This window comes from Lissotriton helveticus, chromosome 4_1, assembly GCF_964261635.1.
Source record: "Lissotriton helveticus chromosome 4_1, aLisHel1.1, whole genome shotgun sequence".
NCBI classification, from domain to species: domain Eukaryota; kingdom Metazoa; phylum Chordata; class Amphibia; order Caudata; family Salamandridae; genus Lissotriton; species Lissotriton helveticus.
Window position 1 is genome coordinate 797,375,154 of NC_136063.1, and position 20,195 is coordinate 797,395,348.

Below are 20,195 nucleotides of genomic sequence, written 5' to 3' on the forward strand. Positions count from 1 at the left end.
GCTCAACATTTTTCAGTGAAGCCAGCAGTGTGACTTCAGACTGTTGCAACATAAAAAAATGACTCTTTCTCTAATGTTAAAAAAAAAAGATAAGGCCACGAAAAGAGATTGAATGAATGCATCACTCCCAATAACCCCTGCACCCTCCCCCAGCCCCCGAAATAAATGGTGGTGTGCCAAAGAACTTCCTCACAGAATATAAAAAAACAGACTGCCTCTTACCCTGTTTGGCATAATCTGACAGTACAGCTATCCCAGATCCCTAGAAGAACAGGGTCAGTTGTCGGTATGTATTGGGAGACCATTGTTGATTTCGGTTTAGTCAGCACACTGTTCTGTAATAGGTGTTTTAGCCAAATATATTGTGTGATTAGTCAATTGACTACATTATAGTGAAACAAAAAAACGGAACATTGTCTATATTGCCAGGTTTTCTTTTGGTTTTGTTGACTGAAAACACAAAATACATGTCTGAAAAGTTGCTTCATGATCTTACATATACTTGGGATATTGTACAATTTATGAATTCAGATGATGCACCAATCATTGGTGAACAACTAGGATTGTAAGTATATTTTCCTTCCTCTGAATTAGTAGACAGGTCAATTAAAACATTTCTTTGCAACTGTGAAGGAATTTTTCAATTCTATTAAGGACGTGTGTGAGGACTATGCTCAAATTAAATGAAAAAAGAATGATCTGCAGCTTTAACATTAACATTATAAGCAATAGGATTGCAATTCATATGATTCATGAAAAAACAGTAATCTACCAATCACATCACTGTACATCCTTATACCACAATCTGCAAGGAAAAGAACTTCCTCTTTCTTCATGTTCAAATCACTCAATTTCCGTTCTTTCCATCAATAATCCAGAAAACACAATGTCCACTTAATGCATCCATTAGTGTCCAAACCTAAAATCATTCAATCCAATATTATCAGGAACATATAGATATATATATATATATATATTACCCACTGGCGGTCGCCAGTAGGTATATATAGTTAGGAACTAGTTTCCATAGGAAATCCGCAACATTCTATTAAGAATAACTTTGGCGCCGGTTGATGAATCTCCGCAAATTTCTCAAAGAAGATGGCCCGCTCCGCTCCTTCCCTGAAAGTTTTGGGGGGATTCGTCAAGTGGGGGCTGAGAAAAAAGTGGGGTCCCAAAACGGGGTTTTCCCGTGTTATTTTCCATAGGACGATTAGACACGGCTACAGCCCGAACCGCTGAACGGAATTACACCAAACTTGGCAAAATGGTAGGGACTGGTACGCAGTACGGCCTTTTGTTTAAATGGTGTAAATCCCTCCAGTAGTTGTTGAGAAAATGTAATTTGAAAAAATGTATATATCTATATAAGCTTACTGTACTCTGTACCTTCCAGAATACGAGCTGCATTCCGATTGTCTGCCAATGTCTGTCAACACTCCAAAACAGAAATTGTTGGCAGCCATCTTGTACTTCGGTAGACTGAGGCACAGGAAAGCAGAAAAACAAACGTGTAGAACTCAAAAAGGGGGCAGGGTAGAAGCACCCTGACCCCTAGGCCTGCTCAGGGGGTCCCACAGGGACCCCCCAGGCCCCCAAAACATTTTGGTACGCGTACCCCGCGATTTAAAAAATAAATAAATACATATTTTTGGGCCTGGGGGGTCCTTGTGGGGCCCCCTGGGCAGGCCTAGGGGGTCAGGGTGCGTCTACCCTGCTTTCTTTGCGTGTTTTCCACCTTTGTTTCACTGCTTTCTTGTGCCTTGGTTCTACCAAGGCACAATATGGCTGCCAACACTTCCTGGTTTGGAGTGTTAACAGACAGTGGCAGCCAATCAGCATGCCTTCCCAAGAAAGCTGCATGCTCATTGGCTGTCAACACTTCTATCAAAACATACAAGTAGAAAAAGGGTCTAAGGGATGTTTAAAGACCATGCCTAGGTTGTACCCCCCAACAACAATATATGAACAACAAAGAAACCTAGGGGTCTAATAAAGAGGAAAAAAGGAGCCTCAATCTGTCATCGACAATGTCTAGACTAGTACAGCGATGTTGGATGACCAGATGATAAAATGATCATACAATACTTTGATGGGTATCCTATGAACACCTTGCGGGTTCTATTCACAATCAGAACAGACTTTTTTGTTATAAGCACTGTTTATCCTACTCTACAAATAAAATGTTGATCATCGCTGTACTAGTCTAGACACTGTCGATGACAGATTGAGGCTCCTTTTTTCCTCTTTATTAGACCCCTAGGTTTCTTTCCTGTCAACACTTCTAACCAGGAAGTGTTGGCATCCATCTTGTGCTCGATAAACCGAGGCACAAGAAAGCAGAAAAACAAACTTGAAGAACACAAAAAGGGGGCAGGGTAGATACACCCTGACCCCCTAGGCCTGCCCAGGTGGTCCCACAAGGACAAAAAAGGCCCACATAAAAAAAAAACCTGGTCTGTTTTTTAAAAATTACCCCCCGGGGGACCAAATCGCAGCGGCATAGTGATAAAAAAGTGTGGGGGGGGGTCCACAATCCCCCCCACACACACTGCGCCGGGGACTGCCGCCCCCGGGGCAAAGCAACGCCGCCCCTTGGCGCGTACTGGAGGCTCCTGGTGGGCTACTTGGCCCCCAGGGACCCCCAGTATGCAAGGAGAATTAGTTCCTATTCTGCAAACATGTCAGGGGTTGCGCTGCAGAGAGGTGTAAACAAGGGTGTGGCCTCATTACACCTCTCTGTAATGCAGCTCCCTGGCTTATACTGGAGGCTCCTGGTGGGCTAGTTGCCCCCCAGGGACCCCCAGTATGCAAGGGGAATTAGTTCCTCCTCTGCAAACGCGCCACGGGTTGCGCTGCAGAGTGTTGTAAAAAGGGGGCGTGCCCTCTGAACACCTGCCTGCAAAAATGTAGTAAATCAGTATAAAAAAAATAACAATACATTTAAAAATTGTCATTTAAAAAACCTTCGAAATTCAATGAAAAAAACATAGGTTTCAGGCCTTATATAGTTAGGAATTAGCATTTAAAAAACCTTGCCAATTCACTTAAAAAAACATAGGTTTCAGGCCTTATATAGTTAGGAATTAGCATTTAAAAAACCTTGCAAATTCACTGAAAAAACCATAGGTTTCAGGCCTTATATAGTTAGGAATTAGCATTTAAAAAACCTTGCAAATTCACTGAAACAACCATAGGTTTCAGGCCTTATATAGTTAGGAATTAGCTTTTAAAAAACCTTTGAAATTCACTCAAAAAACTATAAGTTTTAGGGGTGTTATAGTTAGCTGGACATTTCACTCATACAAAACCATTGAAATTGCTCCTATATAGTTAGTTGTACTAACTATATTTCGCGCACCCGCAATCCGCTGCTGATGATGTCACATATTAGATTATTCATGACATGGTCAGTGACATCACTGATGACCTCTGAAATGACATCACTGATGACATCATCCAGTGAATGTGGTTTGCTTGGTTATTTAAATATGAATTATATATATAGCAATTTGCATTGAAGAATGAGTGGATATATATAAATAAATATTTGGATGGAGGATTTAGTAGCAGTGTAATTGATGTATATGTATATATGTATATGTATTTGTATATGTATATAATACTTATGCTTAATGTTGATTATGGGTCAACTGATCCAAGGGTGGATTATGAAATTATTGTTAAATCCTCTCTAGTGATAATCCTTGCCTCAGTGTCCTAAATAAAATTGAAACTTTGCTTTGCTAGGAAACTTTTCATTCTGTATCGGGACTGGAGGCTTAGATTATGCTAGTTCAAAGCTTACTGATCACCAATGAAGCCACATCCAACACTGGTTTAAAATTGAACTTTTTGAAAGTTGAATCAGATGACTAGTCAGCTACTTTAGGTATATCCTCCAAGGGATTTCCCAAAGGAAAAGCTCTGGATGCCATGGCCCCTCTTACAGAGCGTGTCGCCAAACAGAATGTGGTAGTTTGGTCTGCCCTGTTCCCATGATGCACTGGGCCAGGGACAGACTAATTTGCATATAGCCAGGTTCTGAACTGGGATGGTGCAGTGAGCTAAAAAACGGTGATGGATCAAGCCCTGATCTGTTGACTGGGTAGGAGTGTTCTGATTAACTCAGATACTCTGTCCATCACCACCACCCCCCTTTTTGAGCCAAACAGAATGTGTGTGTGTGTGTTTCACCCTTTATTTTGTGGAATGCAGGATTAAACGGGTCAGCTGCTCCAGCGCACACAGTCTCAAGCCAAACTCGTTTCGAGCGCTCTACCGCTCTTGTTCACTGGCAAAAAGAGGAAAAAGCAGCGAGTGCACCAGCGAGTGCACCACCTGCGCATATTAAAATATCCCGCCCCAGTGGGTGTATGCTCAAATTGCATGTTGGTTAATGTAGTCCACTCAAAATTACGCCCTAGTGGATTGCCGCCATTACCCCAAATGTGCAAAAATATTACCCAAGTGAGCAGCTTGAAGCTCACAGGCCTGCCATCCTGCCCATACACCATCCACAAAACGGACTCGCCATCCTTGCAGCGTCTTTTGTTTCAATCGCTGCGGGCCCGCTGTGAAAGCAGTGGGGCTCCCTCACGGCTAAGGCAGGCCGTGTAATATGTGAAAGAAAAGAGTTGCCTCCAGATGAAGAAGCCACAACACAGCAACTTTGTGTGATGGAGTAGCTGACCTGTTTAATCCTGCATTCCACAAAATAAAGGGTGAAACTTGCTGTGTTGTGGCTTCTTCGACTGGGGGCAACTCTTTTCTTTCTCTCTCTCTCTCTCTCTCTCTCTCTCTCTCTCTCTCTCTCTCTCTCTCTCTCTCTCTCTCTTTCTCTCTCTCTCTCTCACACTTACACACTTCACTCATAATCCGCTGTACGCACCTTGCTACAATGGAGGATAAAATGGGTGTGCTGTTCACCATTCATCAGTTATTTTTGCTAATTGCTGCATACTCACTCATGCATCTCACAACACACTACTTTATCTGGGAAAGCTGGATAAAGAACCACTGTGGTTGGAGGTTTATTATTCCTAGACCCCATGAAAGTGACCCCCATCTTGGGTAAACATGCTAGATGACCCAGCTAGAGCTCTCACGTCAGATAAACGTTTACAGGAAATAAAACATAAAAGCATAGACAATTTATCTGATAACTGTTAATTTGATAAAAATGAGCTATCCTGCCATGATGCAAGTGAATGCAAGACTATATTTACATCGCGTAAATGAGAATACCTTTGCTCTAAAGGAACAGATGATCTCACAGATAATCTCACCCCTCTGAGTAGCCTATAGAACAGGGGATGGTCACCCATTGGAATCCCATTGCATGGAATATGGCCAACGAAAATTGCTGCCCTACAAGTAGTAATAGTACTATAAGCTAGACATTTATCCACTAATTTGAATGAAACAAAAATCAGGACATGTACTACATCTGTCCTCACTGGATCGTAATTCTGTCCTAGACACCAACTGGACCACATACACCAAACCAAGTCATATTGTTTGATTGTAAACTCTGACCAAGCTCTCTTGATGAGGTCTCAAGCCCATATCGAAATGCAGAGGCTCTCACAATATCTCCTATAATCATTCACACCATCAGGTTAAGAGTCCCATCCAACACCACCGGGTTCAAAATGCAGTGAAACATCCTTCTGAATCTCCTGACTATGGAGAAGTACCATTGAAAAATCAAAAGAAAGTTTCAGAACTGGAAACCAGGCCAGCGATCTGCAAACTGGGGTCAACGAGACTAAAGTTGCTTTTTGTCTCCTGACCGGTGTTGTGAGTCTTGTGATCATTCTAAAAGGTGGGCTCTGCTATCTGCCTACTTGGCTATTAAGCGAGTGATTATGAAGGACCCGGGTTGGTGCTTGTCGACTGCTACCTATGATATACCCAATCTCTAGGCAATTCCAAGAATTAGACTAGAATGGCTCCCTCACGTAAGGTGACATTTTTCTTCTTTTGCCACCTCGTCCCACCCTAGTAAGTTGGTACTCCCAAGGCAGACTTGACCTTAGATTGGGGCTTGACCTGATCTCTCTCTTGTTGTCACACTTTCGTCAAGGTAGAGATCCACTGGTGTCCTACCATGCCCTGTCGACCATCCATCCGGAACTGGCACCAGACGTCTGTTCGAAGGGGCATGGTACCAGTGGGATCTCTACCTTGACAAAAGTGTGACAACAGGAGAGACCTATCCCGAACAGACCATGCAGCAATTCGCAGAACTAGTTTTTCTTACACCTAACGAAACCAGTGAAGCGGCAGGTCCTCTCTACATTTGTTATTTTTATGCATACTCGCCACTTACTACTTGCAGTGTAGGGATACATAGACTCAGCCCTGATGAATGCCTTAGACCCACGACTAGTAAGAGGCAGAAAAAACATGTAGGCATGAAATTTATTCATATACAGTGATGCATACAGGCCATTATACCAAGTTATGCCTCCTGTATTTACCCGTTGGTAAAAGAAATGTGTAAACCTAGGATACCACCAGAATAAAGGACACTTAAGTAGTTTATACTAAGGTTTTTTTAACTAATAAACTGGACCTAATCACTGTCCAGAAAAGAAATATTTAAGAACTCCCTTATGTCAATCCCCAATCTGAGGTAGAGTCCGCCCTGGTTCTACCAGCTTACCAGGGTGGGACGAGCGGGCAAATGAAGCATGTCACAATACGTGAGTGAGCCTAATCTTCTAATTCTTCTAATCTTCTCGTCTAATTCTTGGAATTGTTTAGAGATTGAATATATCATAGGTAGCTGTAGACAGCGACCAACCCATGTCCTTCATTACAATTCGCTTAATAGCCAAGTATACAGATAGCAGAGCCCAGAGGGTTTCACGCCAATTTTGAATGTATATGTAAATAAGGGCAGGTGTGAGCCAGATTATGCCCCACAATTCTCCTTGGTGTGATATAGTCTGTATATACTATACCAAAGTAAGGTATAGTGTGCAGAGAGTCCAGTGGATCCCCAGAGGCTTTACAGAAGCTAAAGTAGATAATACTAATGCCGTCTTTTGAGGTAGTGTGGGCAAGCAGTTAGGCTTATCAGAGGGCAGTGCTAAGCATTTGTTGTACTCACACAGGCAAGAAATTATTACACACACTCAGTGACTAAATCCGAGACCAAGGCTTGTAGAAATATTACCTTCAGTATATTTATTTGATAAAACCAAAGATACTTTGTTGCAGTAAAATGCAATTTGCAATATCACTGTTTTTCAATATCAAAAGTGGACACTGTGCATTTTTCAATTAATACAATGTTCTCCAGTATTGGGGTGTCTTTCATAGATTGACATGCCTGAATTATTCCCCGTCATCGGAGTGGGAGTCCCACGGTACATAAAAAAGCAAAAATATGCCTTTAGGAAACCAAAAACCTTGGTAATAACCAACCAGGAAGTAAAGTAGCCCTAAGCTACAGTGCAAAAAACTTCCACACCTGTGACCATCCTAGTCATTTTATATAGACCAAACTGCAGCCAATCAGACGTCAGCACCCACCAGAATGTTCTGCAGCTCTACATGCCAAGAACAGATGCATACTGTTAAGTAGCATTTTCCTTTTATAACGTTCCAGAACTCTGTAGAATCGTTATTTTTGCAACTATTATGCAGGGCGACCCATAGTTCATCTTTTAGTTCCCTCTTTCTCTGCCGGAAAGTTTTGTTGTATACTCTCCTTAGATGATTAACCTCATTCCTGTCTCTATTAGATCTTTTAATAGCTAATTTAAGGGCAGAGTGTGCTTTAGTGCAAGCTAAGTTGAACCAACTAGATTTAATATTTCTTTTCCTTTTAGGAATAATGGTTAGGGCGTCATTTATGGTTTTAGTTACAGCTTTAAAACTCTAAATGGTTTCCTGAGGGATTGAGCTCTCTGCCATGCATGACATAATTGCTGGCAGGGAGGTTCTAACAATCTTTTCAGTAATTAGATCTGGGTCTGAACGTGTCCATTTTATCGCGTAACCATTTAGTCTGTTCATGGTAAGACTTTCATCCCGGTAAAAGGTCGTTGTATAGAGAAATTGGGAAATGGTCACTGAATGCACAATCATGCGTTGTGAAGTTAGTTATAAGATGAGAAGCCCTGGATCCCATGAAAATGAAATCAATGTAGCTAGAAGCTCCTCTACCATTAAAAGTTGGACTTAATGGAACAGCAGGTATTAGCAATTCATTCGCAAAGGCCAATTGAAGGAGTGAGATCGTCTCATTCATGCATGCCCCTCCAGGAGAGTTGGGAAAGTGGGTGATATTGCTTTCTTGGGTGTCCACATAGCCACACGTTATGTTATTATTCCTTTCACAAAGAGATAAATTTATATCACCACCCCAGATAATGTAAGAATATATCTCTTGATGTTTATTATTAAAATCTAGGAGGAAATGGCGTATTTCCTTTAATGTCTCTAGTAGTTTTAGTTGCTGGAGATTGTTATAAAAATTAACTACCACAATGTAGGTTGACTTATTTAAGGCTAGTAGAATTATCTGGTAATTCTCCTCGTTTTTCAGTGAACTGGTTTCTCTAACTTGGATTAAGTTTGATAAATACACCACTAGCCCACCTTTCGCTCGCCCTGATGCCGAGTTAAGTGCCGGGGAGAAAAAAGTTTTATAGCCGCTTATATGGATTGGTTGTACTGCCCATGTCTCCTGGAGACACAGGATGTCATAGACCGCACAAATGTTATCTACCCCTCTTGGTTAAACTTTGATCGTAAACCGGCAATATTCCAAAATATGACGCTGGTAGGGACCCCTCCTGCTATTTTGGGATCGGTCTTAGCGGTTATGTTTAAACTACTTCGTTCTTTTAAAGGACCGCTGTTTGCTATAGAAACCGCGATTGAATCTACATCATTTGGTATTTGGGAGCTAGGTTGATTAGTTAAAGGGGGTACTTGGGTCTGTTCAGAAGAGGACCAGATGAAGTTACGCGGCGGGTTAGAAGAATGTCTAAATTTTACTATTTCATGGGATGGATTGCAAGCTGAGATAATTTCTCCGTTACTACTTTGTCTCTCTGATGTAGGAGGAGCTGAACCCAGGGAGGAGGTTGGTTGTCAGTCCACTTCCACTAGTAAAGAAAGAAGCTCAAACCTATTCTGCGTTAAAAAAGAGCCATTTGTTTTAGGAATGGGTTTGATTATCAGCCTATAGAAAAAACCAAGTGGGAGAGACAGGATTGCTGTAACTGTTATAGGTGATTCCTCTTTGACCGCTAAAAGAAAACAGGCAATTCTGGGCGTCTTGAAGTTTATAACTATACAGTCGCCCTGAATGGTTTTTTGTAAAGAACCCACCCATCGTACTCTTCTAACCATCAGTATTTGATTTGTGTTCTGTGGGTTAAAGTGCTTATATTTGACCAGCCAATCCACCGCTTTGTTACGGAGGGAGAACCAGGATTCTGACATTCCTTGTTTTAAGGGGGGAACTTCAGTTAGAACCTGGACATAGGGACAGGATGCAGGTGGCAAGTTTAAAGTATCTGTGTTGGGTTGGGCTATAGAATCGGTGGAAATAGGATTCATGTTTTTCTGACCCTGGTAGCTGATGTTTTGTGCCAACCTAGAAATACCCTTTGGTTTGGTACCCTCGGTAATATGATTTGTATTCTCTATTTGCGGTACGTTGGATGAGCCAAGCTGAAGTTCTTGACTGAGTTGGTTAATATTGTTATGATTATCCATGTGTGAGGATTGAGTATACGGGTTGGGAGTTTCCAGTCGAGCTCTAATTGAATCAACATCCTCTTTCATTTGTATCAACTTATTCTCTATTTGATCAAATCTATCATCAAAGAGGGAGGTCAAGTGTGATGTCAAGTGTGATGTCATTTCTCTGAGTTTTGCTTAGAGAATGTTTTTTATAAAGCCTTCCAAGTGGTTCCCTAGTTCTTGTAGTATTACATTGGGGTTAATGGTGGGAGGGACTGATTTTACTTCAACATTGCTCTCATTCTCATTTGTTTGTGTTTGTAAGGAAACGGTTTCCCGAGAACGGAGCTCTACTCCAGTTATTTTCTTTCTTTCTTTACCCTGCTTTCCTCCCTCCTGTCTTGTGCCCATAGCTCGGCCTTTCTATTTTTTCGTTTGTTCCCGAGTTTGGGGGCCTTTCCCTCTTGGGCTCGGAATATAGATCACCCTATCCCGTGCATTAGGAGATTGTGGTTGGGAATTAACTGGAGGGGGTTATAGGGGAGCGGTTTTATTCACCTGAGAAGTGCTACTATTTTCCTCCTCCCTACTCGGAGGGAATTGTGAAGGGTCGAGTGAAAGTCTGCGCTCGGTTAATTGAATCTCATGAATGAGAAGAGATTCCGCTCTTATCAGGAAACCGTCCAGGGTACCAGCAGTACTCACGTTTCTCCATCGATGTTAAGCCTTTACAAAAGATCAGTATATTTATTAAACGCTTTATGCCCAGAGTTAGAAATCACGTAATAACTGTTCACTTAGTCATCCGGGTTAGCGAATAAGTTCAGAGCTACTTTGTACAACAAATAAGAAGTAAACTAGCGCCGCTGGGTCCGTATTTCGATAGTTCTTACCAGTCCTCTTGGTAATACGGCTCCTGGGAAGGTACCAAGGGACCGGGCCCTGCCCTGTCCCAGTCTGCCCCTGACAGCCACAGACGGCCTGCGCTCGTCCCGCGGGGTGGGAAGTGCTGATTGCTTTTAGGGCTTCCGGGTTTAAGGGGGAGGGGAGAGGTGTCAGGTGCCCCACAGCGACCTGGGCTCTGTAGTCCTTCACAACTCCCAGCAAACTTGCGGCAAAACGAAACGTCTCCCGCGGAGCGCGAGGTGTAGATGTAGCACCCGGTTGCAAGGGGGAGGGGCGAGGTGTCTGATGCCCCACAGCGTCCTGGGCTCTGTAGTCCTTCACAACTCCCAGCAAACTCGCGGCAAAACGAAGCGTCTCCCACTGAGCGGGAGGCGTGAGGCGTAAATGTAGACCCCGGTTGCAAGGGGGAGTGGCGAGGTGTCTGGTGCCCCACAGCGTCCTGGGCTCTGTAGTCCTTCGCAACTCCCAGCAAACTCGCGGCAAAACGTAGCGCACACTCATCTTTCTGTCCCTCAGGATGATAAGAACTTTAGTTCCCGATTGTGCATTAGTCCTCAGGAGTGCCGGAGTTGATGCAACGACTCGCTCCTTGGGATACCAGTGGATTTTTAGTTGGCAGATAATGGCAGTAACGCAGTATTGGGATTTATGTTGCATCAAAAGTTATTATGCTCCCCTATTAAGCCTGAAAAAAAGCGCGACGGGACGGATGTTTTTCACAAATAAACACATTTTGTGCTTCCTTGGTTGGCCTGAAACAAAGGGGGCTGGTCATGTTCCTCAATTATCATGTGTGCATCATCTATGTTAACCTTGGTAGTGTGATGGTCTGCATTTCCTTGCACAGTGTTCATATTTTGGAGAGGTAAAATCTCATTACATATTTTTACTTTAAATATTTAGTTACTGCTCAGTGTATTAATCAAGTTCCATGGGATATCATCGTTTAAGTCCTGCTTATGTGTTTTCAGTCTATAGACCTATTTTTGTTCCCGGGTTGTGAGGGTCTTGACAATGTTTTGGTTTGTCTAGACTTTCTATATTATTTTCCATCGCATTTCATTTTCATTTTGGCCTTTGGATATGAAATGGATGGTCATGCAGGTTGTATTTCTGTGGCACCTGTTGGTGCTGTGGTGTTCTCTTATCCTTAGCCTAACTTTCCTTGTGGTCATCCGAATATATTTAAGGTCACATGGGCAGGTGAGCATGTAGATCTCATTGTTAGTTACAATTTGTGTGATTTCTTTGTTCCCAAGGAAAACCGAGTCCGAAATCCAGAGTCTTGGTGTGTGATGTGAGGGGAAATACTGTGTATTGACCTCAGGTCGCATGTTCCATGACCAGCGGAAGATTCCAGAGTGTGTTCGGCTCCCCTGGTGTGTTCATTGTTGGTCTTGTGTGTACTAATGTGTAATTAGATTAGTGTTTTTTTTAAAAAAGGAAACAAGCATTTACAATGCAATGGTCTCGGCATTGTCAAAGTTAGAGCTATTGGCATTTGGACAGATATTACTTTATAAAGATCCTATACCGAGCAAACTCCTCCTTCCAAAGAGCAAAACTAACATGGGTCGGAAAGTCCTCGATAATTTTTCTAGATCATTCCGCAATAAACTACAGAGGACAAACCACTCCCAATGCAGAATCCAAACGCAATGACCTACCCTCACACTTTTCAAAGTCATGAAGAATAGAGATGATATAGCCAAAAATTTTCACCTGACACAGAAAACCCACGTCTCACCAAGAAAAACCTTGTGACCACCTGGAATGATTTCAGTCGTGTTATTCTGGATATGCGAAATTCAACCATCCCCAACACAAAGCCGCTGAATATGGTTTCAGATCCCTCACAATCTTCTCTAGCTAAGCATCACTGAAACTTTTTTAGCTCTTTATGTTCAAATTATAAAGTCCTCCCTAAATAGGGGTCCTCTGATGGATTCTCAGAAAATAAGGAATTATTTATCCCCGGCTGAAGGATTTCGACACAGAATCAGGTGTGGTTGAAAACTACAGTCTGGTCCCAGGCCTCCCTTTCCTCTCAAAGATAACTGAAAGATGTTTGTCCAGCCAGCTAAAAACTACACCCGTAGCAATCATCTCCTTGGTGGTCTTCAACTTGAGGCACAACACTGAAACCGTCACCCTAAAAATGGTGACTATCCCTCTAAGTCTCTATCTAATGAAGAACATTGTTGCCTTCCAGTCCTCCTTGATCTACCACCAGCCTTTGATACGGTCACGCAGTTTGGTAATACAACATCGCATCTCTTTCCTGCAGCATACTCCTCTTTAAGGTCTAATGGAAAGTTCAAACAGCCACAAGGCACATATCTCTTCCTTACAGAACTGGACGAGAAACACGAAACCAAATGGAAACTCTCAAAAGACTTCATTTCTCCTTCTCCCCAAACAAAGAACAGGAACTTCTAGCCGAAAGGTCAAAGCAATTCAAGGACATAGCCTCACACAAAGGACAATCACTGAGTTTAGTCACTCGAGTCTAACTCAACAAACTGCTCACCTTCATCTCCACATCAAAAGAGACGGCCAGACTCGGGCGTTTCCTTCGCAACAAGGCTTCAAGCTGGCGGTCCAAGTCCACGGTATCAGACCCTTATACTACGGGCACCTGCTTCTGACCGGGGGCCTAGATGTCGCCTTGCTCCCCTCAAAGCAGTCCTCCATTCAGCACCCTAAACGGTCTCAAATATAAAAAAAATCTCACTCCGTCACACAGATTCTTTCTTCCCCAGGTTGGCTGCCCATAGACAGTCGCTCTGTGTATAAGAGGGTTAGCCATTTATAACAAAACTGAATATTTGGTTAAAAAATTAGAACCAGAACTTTAAGAAGCCCGTCTGTGCTTAAACCAGACCCCCCAAAGTCAAAGAGTTTTCCTCCCTCCCATGCTGTGGAAATGGTCCAAGCATCTGAAATGACATACGCAGCCGGACACATCAGTCTCCGCCTTTGAAAGGGATCTCGAACAGCTGAAAGGCCTTTCATAATATGTCCAGAGCATCTGCTCTTCTAGAATCCTGCACTACAAACATAACACTATATTTTACGACCTACATTTCCTATATTTATTAAATATTCTGTGCTTGTCACCCCATTATTCCAGGCCTTCTCTCTGCTCTGCCACCCTGGGCCTTGGGTCCTGGCGCAGTATATCAAGAACCTACATTTAAAAAAAGTACCCCAAGCTTGAGTGAGTCCTCTGTGCTACATGAACGACTGTATCAGACCGCTTTCATGGAGAGGCATACTTAGCAATTACACATAGCATATACAGAACAAGTCTCGAAGTTTAAGAACGTCAGAAAGACTTTATAATCTTCATTTACCACTCAACAATGGTCAATGACACCGTATATTGTGTTGCTTCCTTGGATGGCTGGTAGATGCAGACGCCAGTTTTGAGGTTCCGTCTGTGGCGGGGCAGATCAGCAACTGATGCCATGGGGCCAGGGTACCGCGTGCACTTAAGGGGGTTTCGGTCTTCAGCGAAGGGAGACAATTTGTAGCGCCCACTGCATGCGAGGATGTGTTTGGGCGCTGCATGTCCCCGAATCTTGCTCAGGGGGAAACGTCGACCTCTGCTTTTGGGTCAGAGAAGCGTGGATGCGGGGGGGATGGGCTTAACTCACACATTCAGGGTGTCACGCTAGCCGCTGTTGATCAGGACAACTGCCCTCTGAAGATATCGCATTCCCTCCACCTCAGCCATTCATCCTCTGGATGTTGATTAAATGAATACTAAGGCAATGCTATTTGATTGCGGTGTCTGAGAGCGCTGAATTTACAACCTCACTTGTTTCTGGGCGCTGTTTGTCATGTTCTTGCCCACGCTCCACTGGAGCACTTGTTTGACTAAAGAGGGTTTGTTCTGGGGATGCGTCTGCTCCTGCAGCCCCGACACCTCATTACTCACTGCACGGCTCTACTTCACACCCCCGGAACAGGCCATTTCCACAAAATGTCGTCTCTTTACTCTTTAACAAAGGTAAATAATAGCGCGCTCGGCCTCTAGGCGCTAACAGCTCTACAATGCGGCCGGGGCTGGGGCCCGGCGTCACCTGGAGAAGCTCATTCAGCGGGAACAAGAGACAGTTCTGTGCGAGTATTTACCCGCTGACAGCATGTCAAGTGCTGCTGCCCACGAGAGTCAACAGTAACACAACCCCAGCAGCCTCCGCGCTGCACAACCCAGGTCTATTGTGTGTGTTCACGGCTCGCAGAGTCTACCAGGCCAGAAAACACGCAGAGGCACTGGCAGGAGGAAAAGCGTGGTGCCTGGTGGCCGCTCGAGGTGCTGCAACAGGTGCATCGACACAACATTGGTGAAAGACAAGACAGCGGGTTTAAATAACTCGGGTTAAGGTGGCGGGCGTATTTTGAACGATTAGGCTAGGCGTAATCACGTGGAATTGCACGGAACCTCTGCGGTAGGAAAGGACGACTGCTTCTGTCAGCAGCCCCGGCAGGGGGTGACGGCCTCTGCTTCGGTCTCCCGGTGTCTCCGGAACCGGTGTTGATTGACACTCCTCCCGCACCTCACCGCGTCGCGCTGTTCGACGGTTCGCAGCCTTTGGTTACCTCATCAGAGCCCAGCATCATTGATCTGAGCATGCCCAGTGCAGGCGACGCGCAGCGGCAGGACTTTCTCGATGCCGGCCAGGAAGAGAGCAGTCATCGGCGCGCGGCGGGGACGCTGGCCCCGTGAGCGTGAGCGTGCGCATGACCAAATCCGCGCGTGGCCAGCACTTGTCGCTCCCTCTCCCATTGAGAATGCTGGGCGCGGGCCCAGCTCTTGTCTTCCTTTGGCGACTGAAACGATTGCAATAGTTATCTGCCGAGAACGCGCTTCGCGCGTCTCTAGGCCAAGCCCTAAAAAGGAGTCTCTAAAATCAAGTTGTTGCTATTTAGAATACCCCAATGTTTAATTTTTTTTTTTATTCTGTTGGACATATTAGTGTATGTAGTAACACATGCCATCTGTGTACTGTCATTCTTTCCTTCGTTTAGGAGATTATCCCTGTTACTATATCTGGCTCGTTTTTCGGCCATTTATATCCAATGTGCGGGACAATGTATTTTCCTAATTTCTCAGTCAGGCTTTTAGCCTCTGATTTGAAATCCCTGAGTTCAGAACAATTCCTTCTGATACTTAGAGGCCCAGTCAAGTAGGCTAGCCTTGTACGTTGCATGTTTGCCCATGCCCTACACATGTGACTAACTATGACTGACTAAATAGATGGAAAAAGCCAGCTCAGAACTGCAACAGTAACAGGAAGAAAGGGGTTTGATTCGCAGTCCTGGTGAATGCTGGGACCCCATGAGGGACATAGGAAAGGGCTCAAACATGTTGACTTCATGATAGGGTATAGGGATAGTAACCCCTCCCCTCATAGCCCAGCCTTTTAAAATTTTTAATCTTACCAGTGGTACCCAAAATAAAGGGAAATCAGGGTAACCACTAGGTTTTTTTATGCACCCTCCACGTTAGATCTAGAGCTTTATCTAAAGTTCTCCCTGGAAGGTAGTTAAGCCCACCCTGGTTTTTGGGGAACCAGGGTGCGACCAGATGAAGAAGCATGACAGCAATAGGGTGTGTGAGGGTCATATATAAAAGTATTTAAAATCCTGTGCACTACGACGAGGCCATCATTTTTTAACCACAGGTCTTAGAAACCCTTATTTGATAGTGTATTGTAAGGGAAGCAGTATGCTAAGGCCCCGACTACGAAATTCCTCTCTCTCATCTCTCACTGTGGTAGTGTTTCTATATTTATTTTCAAGCTAATTCACTGCACTCTCTTCCACTTACCCAACTAAGGGGCTGGGGGAGAGACTGGGGTATGGAATGACTGGAAAGTTTAATCACTTTAATGTGAATTTTTTCTACGCGATAGCTGAGACAGTTTTCTATTTGTGCTGGGAGAAGTGGGGTGGAAGGACTAGAAATCAGCAGGTAGGTTAAGGTTTTTCTCTGAAAAACCAGCTGCTATAGTTCTAGGCTACTAACGCCAAACACTAAGAACTAATGAACTAAGGCACACCACCCACAGTAGCGTAAGCTCACATTTTTTTTACTTTTGGGAAAGCAAACGTTTAAACTCCTTATTAGACCACAACATCACGCTACTGTGCAGAAATGGAACAAAGTAATTTGTTGATTATGTTCTGGACTAAGAGTACTGTATCTCAGTTTGGGGGGGAACTTTTTGTCACTTGAAATGCACTATGTTCTGTATGGTAATTAACTGATTTACATTGGTTCTCTTAATAACAATAGGAAATACAAGAAATAAATGTAACTATTTTAAGGTTTTTGTTTAAAGTTGAAATGTAGAATGTAGAATTCTGAACAGGGACCTAATCGAAAGATACCGTTCTTGTATAAGTTTTATTAGAACTTTTTAGAAGAGTAATCTGCAATCTAACGTGCACTGTGAGCAAATACTACTTAGAATTATCTCGTAATATGGCTAATATATTGGAATGCCTTTATTTCAAGCTGGAAAACCTTCAGAAAAACATCTATCAGCTTGAAGAACAGCTTCACAATGAAATGCAGTTGAAAGATGAAATGGAGCAACGCTGCAGGTGAGGTTGGAATTGTTGATTAAAATCAGGTTTGCAAAACTGCGGCTGGACACCTTTTTATTATTCAAAATATAGTTTACATGATTGCTCAGTCTCTGATCTAGATATAAGATGTTCAGCTGTGTTTACTCTATCATTTGACTTGGTAAATGAAATGTGTAGTCTAAAGTCTTGGCACATCCTTCAATATGCACACATCAGTAAGGCTATGCAGCTTTCCATAGTTGACTTGTTAGAATTCAATGTATATCGACAACAGTAGAGTGCCGGTCGTCCTTGTCAGTGAACAGATTGAGATCCCTAACCAATGTGTGATACCTGTTTTATACTAGTAGTAATTGGAAGCCATTGCTATTGGACAGTACTGGCTACTAAAACACTGTGCTCCTTGCAGGAACAGTGCCTGTAGGATGTGTTAGTTGGTAAATAAGGAGTTGAACTGTAGCGTTGGTTAATAATAGAATAGTAAAATACCATTACACTTAATTGTATTATTTATTCATTTCACTTAAACAGATGAAAGCATCACTTCACCAGTGTGATCCCATCCTGTAATTCTGTAGCAGAAAAGGCCCACGTCTCCCTAAGTGGCTACTTTAGCCTCCTAAGACACAAAATGAGTTGTATATAAACAGTTTTACTGTACTCACAGTTTCTGCTTGACCTCCAACAAATCCCCTCACAACCCCATTTTGACGGTGCAGGAAAGTAGGATCAGCTTTTATGGTTACCCCCACTTTTTGATTGGTGCTAAGCTGTTTTTGACTAATCTGACTGGGATCCTGCTAATCCTTGTCCCAGTCTCTGTTTTTTCCCTTAAATTATGATCAGTACTTGGGTACATCCCAGATTAGATACGGGGGATACCCTAATCAGTCCCTAGTATATGGTACTAAGATACCCAGTGCATAGGTACCCCAGAGGTTCCCCATGGGCTGAAACATGTCTTGTGCCACCCATGGGAGACCATTCAATCTGTAACTACAGGCCTGCCATTGCAGCCTGTGTTAGCTGGTGCTAGCACCACTTACTAAAGATATAGGTTTCCTATATCTAGGGTTATTGCACTTAAAACCTATAAGTCACTCCTATAGCAGGGCTTTACAATCCTGAAGGCAGGGAGCTTGGTTTTAAGTGTGAGGGTGCCATTGCATGAGCAGGACATCCTTACAGCCTACAGAGTCCATTCTCGTAGGTTGTAAGTGAAGCAACCATATACCATATAGAGGGGCACCGGGTAATTACGCGATGACCATCTCGAAACTGGCTGCAGCAAATCCCATCAAGTTTAGTATCAAACATGTTGGAATCATACCTCTAACCCATAAACTGTGTGGGAGGTATGGTTCCAAGACCTAGAAGAGCACTCTGTTAGGCTCTCCATCTCCCCGGTACCAGTCTTCCAGACCCGGACAGCACTAAATGGTTGCTGCTGATCAGCGACACGATTCTGCCCTCCTGCTGCTGATTCAAGTTCGAGCAGGGAAACGCAGAACAATAGGTTTACTGTCACATGGAGGTGTGACCACCTCCCAGACGGGATTTAGTGTATTTGGGCAGGGTGGGTGCCCTTGCCAGTACCACTTGGTCTGCATGAGGGGCACATTTGGTGTCCCCATTCATAGTCCAGTACAGACCTGCTCTGGGAGCCGTTGGCTCCTGCTCTGGTGCGAAACTGGTCAAAGGACATGGGAGTAACCTCCCCACTGTCCAGACTCTCCCCTGAATAATCCTACCCTTTCCTTAGGGTACTTAAGGGCTTAGCTGTGGGTGGGTCCATAGATTTGTTGTGGGAAACGATTAACTTCAGACACCACTACCGCCTGGGCACTCTGGACTTCGATTGGGCTCCACTTCGTCCATCTTTCAGTATGCTGCATCGTCTATGCCTGTGCATCATACTGGAACGTTCCAAGGCCTGTGAACATCCATGACACTTGAAGAAATCTCCCTTGAAGTGAAGGAGTCACTTCCCCGCCTCCTCAGGCACCACAACCAAGCCTACTGGTCTGCTGATCGTGAGCTCCTACGGACTCCGAAAGGTTCTGCAACATAGGTGGTGGTTCTCCACAGCTCTCAAGGCCTGCCCTGCCCTCTCGCCAAGTTTGAGGCCAGTATTCCTCTTGGGAGCAGCAGGAACCGAACCCCTCTGCACTGTCGACTAGCAGTTGCCAAGGCTTGTTGGCTTCCTTCCATTAAGATCTTAGCGCTCCAAGTAGCCCCAACTTCGAGCATCTCCAGTGACTAAAATCTTCGTCCTCACCGCATTACTTGCAACGTGGACCACATCTTTAGGTGAGCTGCTCTAGGTCCTCTTGCGACTCTAGTGCCTCCGGCCTGTGTGTCCTTTTGTTCAAAACTGTTTTATTGTGAACACAGCGATAAGCCTACAACCCCATGTCGGGGCCGGCCGCGCAAAAAAGAGTGTGTAGACTCATGTAGCCAGGGGAGGATGAAGCATTAACACAGCGCCCTGCCTACAACCCCTGGAGGGGGCCGGCTGCATGGCTTAGGGGCAATGATGGCAAGAGGCGGCCATACGCTGGCGATGCATCGTTGTGCGGGGGAGGCGCGTATAGGAGGGAGAGCAGTGATGTCACATTTTCAAAAGGCCCAACGGGGCCCAAACTGCCCCATAGAGGGGCGGAAGCCAGAGAGGCAAGTAGGAAAGAAGAAAAAGTCGGAAGAGGATTGAGCAGTAGCGAGACGGAGAGGGGTCTAGGGGGAGAAACTGCAGTCGCCGGTCGGGGACAGGAGACGCAAGCCTACACCGGGGGAAGCGACTAAGAGCCTAGTCTGCTCGGATCAGCAGGGATGAGGGCGTCCTCAAATAACTGCAGGGCGCGAAGTCTGGGAGGCATATGGCGGGCATAGCTGATGGAGCACAGATGGCGCACAAGAGGTTCCCACACCGCCTTGAAGCGCACCCCCCTCGATTGTATCCGCGCCGTGAGCAGCTC

General features: G+C 44.4%; 1 protein-coding gene across 1 annotated transcript in view; it reads left to right on the forward strand.

Annotated features, from left to right (window-relative positions):
* ROCK1 (Rho associated coiled-coil containing protein kinase 1) overlaps nt 1-20,195 on the forward strand; it is a 2,099,493-nt gene that overhangs the window by 751,178 nt on the left and 1,328,120 nt on the right. Inside the window, exon 12 of the mRNA XM_078687444.1 lies at nt 17,147-17,235. Coding sequence (XP_078543570.1) covers nt 17,147-17,235 — 89 coding nt within the window. The remainder of the gene's footprint in view (nt 1-17,146; nt 17,236-20,195) is intronic.